The following is a 13,321-nucleotide window of genomic DNA, read 5'->3' on the forward strand; positions in this document are numbered from 1 at the left end:
TTATTGTTGTTATTTCTTGGACTCACATTTGTAAACTCATCATTATTGGCAATTCAGCCTCAAATGTTGCATTTCATGTTTTTTTTTTCTCCAGTTGTAAGTAGTGATTCCCTTTCTGTGATGAAAGGACAATATTGTCCACTAATACCACATAGGAATTGGTATTAGTATGCATGTTTGCATTTTATCGCACTGTAGACTTCTGGTGTGAACACTCTTCATACTTGAAACACAGAACTCATATTTACTGTGAAACTGGGTCACAGTGAAAGACAGACAGGCAGAAATGCTGATGGTGGTGATAGAACAGAGTGGGAGGATAAGTGGCAGTTGCTCGCCAGAAAATGGCTGCTGGTCTGATGTACAGCAGAGGTGATTAGTTTCCACGGTAACTGTTGGAGCAGAAAGCATCTCCTGCTGAGTTTATCATTCCTAACTATTTTACCTCTGAGCAGCATATATCAAATACATGAGGCACACACTTACCTCTGTGTAGTTGCCACGCTTGCTGTAGATGGCAGACAGGAGGCGGTAACATTCAATACAGCTGCCTTCCCTGGATATGATGCTTAGAGTCATCATTTCTGCCTCTTTGGTACGACTGGCCATGGCTAATACCTGAGCCTGAGACAGAAATAGCTTGTGTAAATGCCCGTGTGTGTGTGTGTGGTGTGTGTGAGAAACAGTTTTTTCAGGTTTTGGCAAAATGTTTGGGGAGACAGATTCTATGATTCAGTGTGTGTGCGTGTGTGTGTGTGTGTGTGTGTGTGTGTGTTCACCAGAGCCAGCCAGATGTCGGTGCTGTCTGGCTGCAGGGCGGCGGCCTCTTTGTACACCTGCAGGGCCTCCTCGTACCGGCCTGTGTTGTAGTACAGAGCTCCAAGCGGAGTCAGGATGTCCACCTTCCTTGTCACCTGCAGCGCCCTGCAGGAAAAGGTCAAAGGTCACAAAGGATGGCTTTCCACGATTGTGATTCTCTTTAAATAAAGTGTTTTAAGAAGCCATGTACAATGATAAAACATCAAAATGTGTGTAATATAATGAATGTATACTTATGATCGTGGTCAATACTTAAGACTGCCCTTCCCAGAACTCTGTTGCTTCTTGACATAAGGCCTTTCCCATTCCAGAGAATGCTAAAATAAACACCTTTTATCCTCACTGTTGTCATTTACATATAGAGATATTGTCATTTATACAATTCTTAAAAAATGTAGCAAAATTCAAATCAAAAACTATTTTCTATTTATTTATTTGGATACCCACTAACCACTACCAAGGTAGCAGCTCTTTCTGGGGTCCACTCCACACGAGTAAACATTACATCATAATTTAAAACAAATATCGACAACAATAAAACTACTAATGACAACAGTAGTACCCACACTATATCTAAACAGTCAGTAAAACATTTGATACAGCTACAAAATAATAGCAGTACCACTAAAATATAGTGTATACAATAACTTTCTTTTCTCATGTATTTTCATGTAGTGCAGTTTTTTTCATGAAACAACTCCTTTCACACCATCCCATAATATAACATCCCATATCATTGACTAGTCTACAGCCATAATGTTGTGGTGGGATTTACTAATTAATGGATTATTGTGGATTATTTTTCCTTCTGTAGATGCTTTCTCTAGACTTAGAGTTAGCCAACTACCCATTTTTTTTTTTTTGAAATTAGATTAAATAAAACATGAAAAAGTTTGAATGAAAAGAAATGTAATAAGAGTTATTCTGGGATGTCAAATGTCACGGTCAACTCCACAGCAGTAACCTTGCAACTGATCATTCTAAATAGAAATACGATGCTGCTAAAATATCATACTTTACTCACCTCTTGTACCAAGACTCAGCTTCTGTGTTCTCATTGGATGATCGGAGTAGGCGACCCAGGTTCACCATGGCAACATAGTGTGCTGGTTTGAGTCTAACAGCTTGCTGGTATTGAGCGGCTGCCAGCTCCCCCTCTCCTGTGGAACATAAGAGCAAAGGGGAAGGAAAGGAAGTGGGAGGATGGATGAAAGGAGTGAATAAATGAGACAAGAGTGGAAGAGAAATATGGCAGGAATTAAGAAGGAAATGAGAAACATACAGGAGGGAAAGAAGAAAGATAGGTTAAGTAAAAGAAAAAAGAATGTAAGAGAAGTGAGGCAGAAGACAGATGGAAGAAATATCGATAAAATGTAGTAAAACATTCAAAGAATTCAGGGTTTATGACAACACTACTAACAATAACCATTCATTGCTTGTGTGGCATCTGCTAAAAGTCTCCCATTCGTATACGTTTAGGTTAAGTGGTAGAGTATTGCACTGATAAATTCTACTTCCTTAAAACAAAATCAAACCAGATGTAATAATCCAACATAGGTGGATGAGTGACACACTCTGTATTTACTTACAGACTTACCACAGTGCTGTGTTTAAGTTCAAGTATACAAAAAGTGGTGACTTTACATCACTGCTGACCATTTAAAAAAGGTTTTTGGATTGATTTGCTACCTTTCCAGCAGACACAGTGCTGACTTAAAACATAGTGGAAGTACACAAATGTAGAGACTTACACAACATTGCAGTTGTTTTGTTGGAAAATACTGTACGTCACATAAAAGTCTTAATAAAACAAATAGTAAGGATCAGGTTGCTAGAGGCAATCTGGCAGGCAACAAAAGTAAGATATTCAGTGTTAAGCACGGCCTCTGGCGGTCATCCAGGATTCATAGAACTGTAGTTACATCCATAGCTTTTGTTTTATAGTGTGCTGAAAGAAACTGAAGTCAATTGCTGCCTAAAATCTAAGGATTTGAGGTAAATAGTCAGGAATAGATCAGGATACAATCCTTGCAATTTATCATCTCATCAGTAAAAACAAGCATGGCCCCTAAAGAAAAGCCAGGACGAGCTGCACATATAAGCTGTGGTTGAATCCTTTTGTTTTGGTAAAACTGTGTTTGTCTACGCAGTAGAATAATATAATAAAGCCCCGGGGCAGAAGGTTTAACTCACCCGTATCCACCAGAAACACTCCGTAGTTATTATGCAGGTCAGAGCTGTCCGGACAGTTCTCTATACCTTCCAGATACATTGCATTGGCTTCAGCAAAGCGTTTCTGTGAGAGGAGACAGATTAAATGAATATAGGATTTAAAAAGGAAAGTTAAGTGTGATACATACTTTGTTACTGTACATACAACTAATTGTATATGTTGGTCATTCCACTACAGTTTGTACATACAAGCTGTATTTGCACCGTTACATATTTATAGTAGTTTATAGCACCACTAAATGCACTTTCTGCATATAATATAGCACATTTTAGCACTTCTGGTTAGATACTAACTGCATTTCATTGGATTGTACCTCTACTCTGCACAATGAGAATACAGTTGAATCTAATCTACTGTATGTGATGAGGGAGAGCGGGAGTGTCTCTTTATGTTTTTCTGGATATTTCACCTGCTCAGCATAGAGCGATGCCAGACTCGAGTAAGCATCTGCAAAATGTGGACCGAAGTGTATGGAGTCCTTCAGCAGAGTCTCAGCCTCTTTTTCCTTCCCCTGCGACCTGGAACACAGCATCATCATCATCATTTAACAAAAGCAATATTATCATATGTTCATTATCATCATAATCGTCATCATAAGCATCATCACCAGCAGTAGCTGCAATATTATCATCCATCATAATCAACACCACTATGAACAGCAATATTATCATATGCTCACCGTCATCATGATAATTATCATAAGTAGCAGCATAATCATGCTCTCATCATCATCACAATCATCATCCAAGTTCATTACCACCGAGCAGTCACCATCAGTAGCAGCAAAATGATCATACTTTCAGTAATAGGCATAGTTTAAACGCTTGTGATTTTTCCATTTCATTGACCAAAACTTGTACTCGTATCATATATTCTTGTCCACAAAACAAGCACACATACAGACCTATAGACAGACAGACAAGCACACACACAGACCTATAGACAGACAGACAAGCACACATACAGACCTATAGACAGACAGACAAGCACACATACAGACCTATAGACAGACAGACAAGCACACATACAGACCTATAGACAGACAGACAAGCACACACACAGAGCTGTCGTTGACTTGACAGCTCCAAGGTTAACTCAGAGATGGTAGTGAGCTGAAACATAATAATGGACCTCATTTCAGCTTCTATCATTGATGTTGTTTTCTATTAGAGCTCAGGGCAGTCCACACTGTTTGACCGCAAAACAAACAAAAAACCCTCCAAGCTTGTCAGATTACAGTAGGGGAGTCAAAAGATGGGGTAATTGACGATTTCTGGAGCGTACTGAGTCGTTATATATTTCAGGCCCTACAGTCTCTGACTCCAGTATGACTAGTCCTACTGGACTGTAGGACCACTACATGTTCCCCGGGCCATTCATTTCCATCGATGTACTGAGGCTATGTTTCAACGCATCTGTTTGTGTTCAAATTGACACACCATGACTCCCAAGGTTTTGCATCATTAGTGCAATGAATCACGGTGGTTTAAGTTCAATATCACAATCACAGACTTGAAACTCACCCACAACAAACACATACTTGGCAGGGTGTTTTTAACCCCCAGGATTATTATTTCTAGGCGAACCTGACATTTACAGGTTTTCTATTTTAATCTGATGCATTGATACCAACTACATTCTTACATTGCAAATGCAGTGACGCCATTATCAGAACTTCAAAAGAGCTCATGTAACTTTTAATGACTTCTGGTAGTTTACTTTTAAAGCATCAAGTTCAAATTTCAGACCCAGTGTTTCCCACACATATACTTTACTTTGGCCGGACACCCAGGTATAACAGCTGCCAAAGTATATTTGGCGACACTTTTTTTTTTTTTTTTTTTTAATCCTACAAAGAGAACAACGCCATCCGTGATCGATTAACGAGTGGACAATCTACCCTCATTCTACCCTAACCCGTACCTGTTCATTCTGCTTTCAAGACAAGGGTCTACTGACAATCGCTCTGCAGAGAAACACAGTGAGCCACACTGGCCAAATTCATAAATAGGATCAATCCCAAGTTCACAAATGGTTAGTATCTGATGGGAAAAAATACAGATACTGAAATATAGATCAATCAAAGAACAGTCTCAGTTGATTGATCAGCACATCTGTTACTTACTGTAAACAAGAAATAAACCAAGGATGAACTGATCTGAATCAGTCAGACAGTTGCTTCTCTGAGCAACACGGCAGCATTACAACCTGTGTGTGTGAGTTTGATCATCCTTTGTATGTATAAACTCAGCTCCTTCTTGCAAAAATATAGATTAAAACCTTTATTTGATTTGGATCCTGACTGTGGTGTTATTAAGGATATTTTTCCAACAGTATCATAAACACCTCTGCACACATTTGTCGAAAACTGATGCATTCAAGTTCCCTCTGACAAGTTAATCCATCTATGTTCTTAGCACAATAATATCACTCTTGGATACTCTTCAAAAAAGTTATAAGCAACCATGTAAGGACGTCTATGGGAGTGCGCATATATTCATCAAAATCTCAAATATTAGACATGGTAAAGTAATCAAACCTCATACACAGGTGCTCCTTTGAGAAATGGTCATCATATTAAAGCATTAATCCAATAATGCTACCATGTGGTGAGTTATTTGGGGTTTTACATTTTGGCTAAAAACTCATGAACCATGATGTGTAGCTAAAGAATAGTTGCACTGTGTGTTCCTTGAATGACGCCGATTCAACAGATATAGATCAATTGCTCCTATAAAAGTCTTCCGCCATTTTGGATTTTTTGGTGAACACATTTTTTGCTTCTTTTGGCACATATTTCATCTAAACTTCACCAAACTTGGTACATATTTGTCTGTATTTGCTTTAATATATTACATTCTTCAAATGATATGTTTATAAAGAGCTGCTGTATGACTGTGAATACTGCAATTTTCTCTTTTTCGTATCCATTGATGTTATCTGTTCTTTATATCTTTGTATCAAAGCAAGAACAAACCAGACTATGTTAAATTAATTTAAGCCTGGCTTTCTCAATATGGCCTGCTTTTTATTTTTTACTTAAAAAAACCCTCAGGTCTCACTGAGGTCATAGTCTGTTATGTGATGACACTGCAGAGGCATGATTGGATTTGTCACACAAATATTTATAACCATGGTGACAAGGGAAAACAATATCTTGCCTGATGTAACTGAAAGGAGGGATATGCAGTAGTAAATACATATGAATTTAGTTTTCAGTTGTAATCACAATAAAGTAAATGGTTTCAGGTGTGAAATTATCATTTTAATGGTAACTTAGATTTTTTCTCTGAGTGAGGAATTTGTTGCTACAGCATTTTTCTTTATAGACACCATTCAGTGATGTTGATTGTATAGAGAGTTTTGAGAGCACAACATGATGTGAAGCAAGTAATTGCATGTTAATTACAAGTTGAAAGACTGTTTTGGTGATTGTGTCACCTGCAGTAAACGGTTTCCCCAAATCTGGCGTTTTGTATCCAACAATGCATCGGAACAATGGAGGAAAACGGTAATACCCATGCTGGTCAGGTATTTTGGATATTTACAAACTTTTGTGTTATCAATAGTGGGTACATTTGTGCTCCGATAGCCTTTCCGTTTGTGTTTCAGAGTGTGTGTGTCTTACTTGAGGAGATTTCCCAGGTTAAACAGAGCTCGGTTGTGCTGTGGGTTGGTGTCCAGTGCCTTCCTGTAGTAACGCTCAACCTCCTCTGGGTTGCGAGTCAGAGTGCCAAGATTGTTCATGGCGCTAGCATGGCGGGGGTATAACCTGAGAGGAGGGGAGGAACGAAAAGACAGCAGAGGAGAGGAGGGAAGGAGGAGAAGAGAGAAGGAGACAGGAAAGCAGAGGAGAGAGTTTAATTTCATTTATTGACAAAATTTTGTATAAAACGCAAATGCAAATCTTTGATTTTATACACGAAAAATAATCTGAAATAGAACCTTTTTAGTTGATATGGCGAACCTAAAATAACAAAATACTTTGGGGGCTCTCAAAATCAAAAACCTTAAAATTGTATTTATCTATATGGTTTAGCTCATTTGCATGCTACTGTCAAAATATTTGACTCTTTTCAAGATAAATAATACGAAGAAAAAATAAATTACACCATTTAGTGCATTTAAACGTCCAAGAAGAGAGTGACATTTAAAGAGTTGAATATTAGATAAGTTACTGTCAGCTTAAACACCATTTTCCCCCATGGCACATACACTTTGACCTTCTGAAAGGACAGTTGAAGAATTGACTATGACTTGGAAAATGACTCAATGAAGACCTCCTAACCTCTTATATATTATACATAACATAAGAATCTCGTAATCTAACAGCAGAGTACTGACTGAAATAATGTAGCAGAAAAAAGGCTATTTAATTAAATTGAGGGTGAGTGGTCTGGTATTATGAGTTGGAAAGCGGTTTGGGGCTGGAAGAAAGCTGCAGAGGCTCTTTACTCTGGGTTTTGCAGGATGGCAAACTGGAAGAGAAGTGGGTTGTTGTGATTTGGAGCTCTCACATACTGGCAACACACAACTCTGCTGTTGTAGGAAGAATAGAGAGAAGGAAAGAGCAGAGATGGAGAGGAAGGAAGGAAACTAGGAAGCGGAGAGCGTGGAGAAATGTGAGAGATAAATGAAGAGATGTAGAGAATAAAGAGAAGGATGTTGGAGATGCTACATGAAGATTCATTACAAAAAGAGAAAGAAAGAAGTGTGAAGAGGAGAGTCCACTAGAACTATCCAAATGTTGCAACCAACCTAACACAGGACAAATGAGAGACTGTTGTGATCATTGATTAAGGCCGAACAATGAATCCTTTCTATATTCAGATCTGTATTTGGAATAGTGTATTTTTGCCACTTTGTGTGTTTAGTTGGCTACTGCTAAACTTTTCAGCTTAATTCAGCTGTAGCCAATTAACATACATTTTGTGAGTTGGCCAAACTCTGTGTTTCGTGCACTCCATACATTTGGTGACTGTATTATTTCTGCTCAACCAAATGTAGGTCCTGAGCACACTCAAAATGGCAGCAGAGACATTGAACTCAGTTTCCCAGACTCATTCAGGGTTTCACACCTCAGTGTGAAGTCCGCTCATTGACCCAGTTTTCAACTACCATTGGTTGTGTGTGAACTTTGATTCACGACGTCCCCCGGGTCAACAAAAGATTGAAGACCACCAACAACAAAGGTGTAAAACTCTAGTCTGTCTGTCCTGGGAGAGAGATCCCTCCTTAGTTGCTCTCCCTGAGGTTTCTTCAACCTTTGACCTTAAAGAATAAGGCTGGACTGGGTTGTCTACAATGTACAGATCAAAAGCAACAATGTGTTGGGCCACCTCTAAAAACTTTCTCACTTCACTACCCTGTCTGTGGCTCTCAGCTATAAGCACATTGGTTTTTCTTACGATGTACATTTTTCAAATACATTTTTCAAACCTTTATAAACACCTTTCCCTCAGAACATGTACATCGAAGAACGGGCTGGCCGACTGGACCGACTGACCTCCATTGGAGGAGTGCCCAGAGGAGACACTCGATCCCAGTTAGCCTCCCCTGATAGGAATGGTTGCATTCACCCAGGGAAGTCTAGGTCACATCTTTCATGTCTAATGCTACATGTAAGGAGAGGCACTAGGTTTACGGGCTTGCTGGTCGTTAGCGATTCAGGATTTACCACAAGCCTGGTTTAGCATAGCAGCGTCATAATACAGAGTCTTTGACATTAAACAAGCAGCTGTGTAGAATTTGAATTGTAACATGAATAAAACCGTTCTGTTAGCAACAGGTACGTAGCCACATTAGCCACATACTGTGTAACTTAAAAGTGTTAAATCTTTACAGTCAGAGAGCTTTAGTTCACAGTCAGACCTGAGGGCAGTGGTGTAGTGGTGAATGGCCTCCTGGTGCCGGCCGTTATCTTTCAAGAAGTTGGCGTAGTTGTAATGGACTTTGGCATTGTGTGGCAGAGTCTGGATACCAGAGCTGAAACAAGGAGGAAGAGGAGGGAGAAGGAGGATGAGGCATGAGGTCAGTATGTAGGAAAAAAATGAGGTGCAAACAAATGAGCAAATTCACAGTGAGAAGAAAAAACCCTTTTAAGGAATATCATTTTGTATTGGGTCTTGAGTTATGTCTCTAGGGGAAGTGGGAAGATTTTAACATTTTAACAAAATCTGTTCACAGACAGACATATAAACACCTGGCAAAATACTCAAAACGGCTTTTGTGGTAGCACATTTTGCCATGATTGTACACAAACAGACTCACGAGGTGAAAACAAGGTCTTTGTGATGTCCCTAACCTCTAACAAGTGAGCGCTTGTGTATGGAGAGAGACACACACACACACACACACACACACACACACACACACACACACACACACACACACAGGGGATGTCAAAGTCTTACACTGTGGCCCCTTTGAATAAATCAATCAACTATCCCTGGATAACTTTGATACTGAGAAAAAACATAATGACTTCTGCTGTTATAGGAGCGTCTTTCTTCCATCATTTCCAAGCAGGTTGATGGATGTTTATACGCAATGGACATCAGAAAGTCACACTGATTCTAAATATTGTTATGTGTATCAGTGTTAGGACACAAAGCTGAAAATTGCATTGTTTTAAATCTTCCCTGTGGCGTTTTCTACCTGTAGTAGCACTATGTAGAAGTTTTTTCATTTATTTGCGTGTTGTTTTGGATCCCTGTTTTGCTGCAATGGTTCCACACTTTTCCACTTGTCGCCACGACAATACACCAACAAACGCAGTAATGTACCGGAAGAGGGCCTCCCTGGAGATCCAGACATGGTTCTGCTGGACGGTCTTCCAGGAGAAGAGCAGGAGCAGCAGCAGCATGGAGACACTGAGGACTGTGGTGCCCCAACGACCAACCACCGAACACAGCCGACCCAGGCCATGAGCCACCAGGATACAGTAACCCATACTAGAAGAGGACAGAGGGAGGGATGTAAGTGAAGGAATAGGAGGATAGACGGGAGAGGGAGAGACATAAAAAAGGCAGGTATTACACATGGTCAACAAATGTGAATGAGTTTCTTAGCAAAACTGTGAGAATTGCCAGTAAATAATAATAGGTACCAAGCAAGACTACCTGGGTAGGACTGGATAAAATAAGATAGAAAAAACGACATAACCAACCAAGGACGTAACCAACTGCCCAATCAAAATAATTAGCAGCTCTGTCAGAAAACTAAAAACATATCGAGAGGAAAATGAAAGTATTGCGGAATTGTTGTTGTAGTTGCATGTCAGCCACTGTCAACCAATATTTCCTTCAGTATCTTGACCCTTTGGGACCCTTTGATAGTTATTGGCAAATTATTGGAGAGGATGTATTGCTATTTCCTATGTATATTGACAATAAAGGGGGCAACCAACACAGCCTAGTTCCATCCATCGTCTACCGCTTATCCGGGATCGGGTCGCGGGGGCAGCAGCTCCAGTAAGGAACCCCAATCTTCCCTTCTCCGGGCCACATCCTCCAGCTCCGACTGGGGGATCCTGAGGCGTTCCCAGGCCAGTGAGGAGATATAATCTCTCCACCGAGTCCTGGGTCTTCCCCGGGGTCTCCTCCCAGCTGGACGTGCCTGGAACACCTCCCTAGGGAGGCGCCCAGGTGGCATCCTTACTAGATGCCCGAACCACCTCAACTGGCTCCTTTCAACGTAAAGGAGCAGCGGCTCTACTCCGAGTCTCTCACGGATGGCTGAGCTTCTCACCCTATCTCTAAGGGAGACGCCAGCCACCCGCCTGAGAAAACCCATTTCGGCCGCTTGTACAGCCTAGTTTGTTTGGTAAAATGCAGTGGCTCAACAGTATGAAAAAGATTTAGGAATATCCACAAACAGTGTCCAGTGAATGTATGATATCATGTACTGTAGTACAACTGTAATGGCAGAAATTGTACTATGCCATGGTCTAAAACCTGACTGCTAGTGGCAGGAGAATACAGATGTAGTCTAGATTAGCACGTAGTTGCCTGTCAATCAGAGTTTCAAGGATTTTATTAAGGGGGGAGATTTTAACGATTGGATGATAATTGTTCATATAACATTCCCTTATTTGGTGTCTTGATGATAGTGGTACACTGTCTAACAAGTTGCTCCAAAATCTCCCAGGTGTTCAGTTGGGTTGAGATCTGGTGACTGTGAAGGTCATAGCATATAAACCGCAGTATTTCATTCTTATTAAACCATTCAGAGAGCCCTCATAAGCTAAATGGAAGCATCCACATTCATTATGTTTCTACACTCACTTTTCCTTCTTTTTATTATCCATTTTAAGTGTTTTCCCTACATGGAGAATAATATTTTTCATCTAGAACATAAAGTATTGAGTGAAAGCCTTGACAGAAAAATGCTTTGTTCAACCAACTTCTGGCATGCACAGCAGCAGAATTGAGGGTGAAGAAAAGGTGATGAATCAAAGAAAGGATAGCACATACTGTGTACAGACAGAGTGAACTATAGATAGAGACATTGATAATTCTTAATGTCATACACCTAGTAGATACACAGCTCTGTGTATCTGAATTAACTGCAGTCTACTTTCTACACTATAATGACAGTGTATACAATAGCTGGAATGAATCTACATTGACAGGGCAGATTGTATAGCTGTGTGTGTATGTGTGTTGTGTGTGTGTAGATTGTGCAACAAAGAAACCTAACAAAGTGTGAATCAATATAGCATAAATTGAGATTATACTAATTCTATTATGAAAATCACCCCAATCAGCTCGTGGACAAGTGCTCCCCTGACATGCATTACTATGCTACACATATATACACAGACACACACAGGTATATGAGGCCCAATTAGTTATATTTCATACTGGATCTCACATATATCATAATACTCTTACACATACTCCACAAAATGAAGGAAGAATCATGAGCCAATAACACTGTTCTGTACGCAGATACCTAAGATGCATTGTCATGATCTGCTGTCCTCTGTGAATACTAATTAACAGTTGATAGAGTTGGACAGGAGTTGGACTCGTCCTATTTTGCTCTTTTAGAGCTGTTTGGGTGCTTATAGGTCCACAGTGGCTATTATTAATGCCCCCACCTTTCACCCTTCTCTCCCTGTGGGCCTAGCTGAATCACAGCTTCTGTTAGCCTCCACTGATGTAAGAGAAACTCCTGTCCAATTGAGGTGGACATGGATCAACAGAATTAATTGACAGAGGAAGAGAGAGATGGAAGTAAAAAGGACAGTTAGACGATGGGAGGAAAAGTGGGGGACAAGAAAGAAATACTCTTTATTTCTTCTTGAAAATGTTCAATCACACAACGCAGTTCAAGCAACATTTGGTAGTAAAAATGTTATTTAAATTTTTTTTTTTATTATTATTTGCGTTCTGTTGGTACATGGCTGACTGCCATTCAGTTCACTATCTGCCTTTTCATGGAGGCTTTTGTTTTGTTTAATAATCAGAATAAATTCAAATCACAGAAAAATGCCACATGTTAAACTGAAAGAAAAGTATATGGGTAACCAACTTATATAATGAATCTGACAGGCATTCAATTGCTGTGTTGCATGGTTTATTACTAAACATTAAAGTGAAGAGTCAGTGTTCTCCTGTTGGCTAGAGTGATCAGTGAGAAGGACTCTTTCTCTGAGGATCATCTTTAGAGTCAAAACACTGTAGAGGTAAGTGAGTTAACGAGCTAATGTTAGCTGCTGCCGTTAATACTGGCTCCTCACTTTAATGCCTAGTAATAATCCAAGCTCCCAGTCAACCCAAGTGAGAAAGCCAGCTTGGTGGGTAGCGTACTAAACTAAATAAAAGAACAGGTTAGTTACTGGGCTTGTGTACTAAGTTGTGTTTATTCACAGCAACAGGTATTTGGTCATGAAAAAGCCCCAAGGAACAGTCTTCATGTAATTGAAATGCATTACACAGAAACATCTGTTGACAGTTACACTGCAATTAGGCATGCAGCAGGTGAACAGAGTGCTGAGTGTGATCAAGTCAGGGGATTTCGCTGAGTCTTACCCCCTGAAGGCAAGTGCTTCAAGTTAAAGCCCCCCTGAGAGTATCTGTGTAACTGTGTGTGTGGACACATGTGTCGACCCCATGGGCCCTCTAACCCTAATCAAAGTCATCCATGGCCCCTTATGATCTAATGATTCATAGGGAACATTTACACACTTCATGCAGCACAAAACCTTGAGGATAAACCGCCAATGGAATCCGAGATTGAGCTCTGACAGAGAAAGGTTATGAC

At 40.1% G+C, this 13,321-nt stretch overlaps 1 protein-coding gene across 1 annotated transcript in view; it reads right to left on the reverse strand.

Moving 5' to 3' along the window:
- The window catches only part of tmtc1 (transmembrane O-mannosyltransferase targeting cadherins 1), a 79,178-nt gene that overhangs the window by 9,551 nt on the left and 56,306 nt on the right, over positions 1 to 13,321 (reverse strand). The window contains exons 9-16 of the mRNA XM_029462293.1: positions 9,838 to 10,005; positions 8,924 to 9,037; positions 6,681 to 6,824; positions 3,462 to 3,570; positions 3,013 to 3,115; positions 1,844 to 1,979; positions 780 to 924; positions 487 to 624 (exon numbers count right to left, since the gene is read on the reverse strand). Coding sequence (XP_029318153.1) covers positions 487 to 624; positions 780 to 924; positions 1,844 to 1,979; positions 3,013 to 3,115; positions 3,462 to 3,570; positions 6,681 to 6,824; positions 8,924 to 9,037; positions 9,838 to 10,005 — 1,057 coding nt within the window. The remainder of the gene's footprint in view (positions 1 to 486; positions 625 to 779; positions 925 to 1,843; positions 1,980 to 3,012; positions 3,116 to 3,461; positions 3,571 to 6,680; positions 6,825 to 8,923; positions 9,038 to 9,837; positions 10,006 to 13,321) is intronic.

This window comes from Cottoperca gobio, chromosome 23, assembly GCF_900634415.1.
Source record: "Cottoperca gobio chromosome 23, fCotGob3.1, whole genome shotgun sequence".
Classification (NCBI taxonomy): domain Eukaryota; kingdom Metazoa; phylum Chordata; class Actinopteri; order Perciformes; family Bovichtidae; genus Cottoperca; species Cottoperca gobio.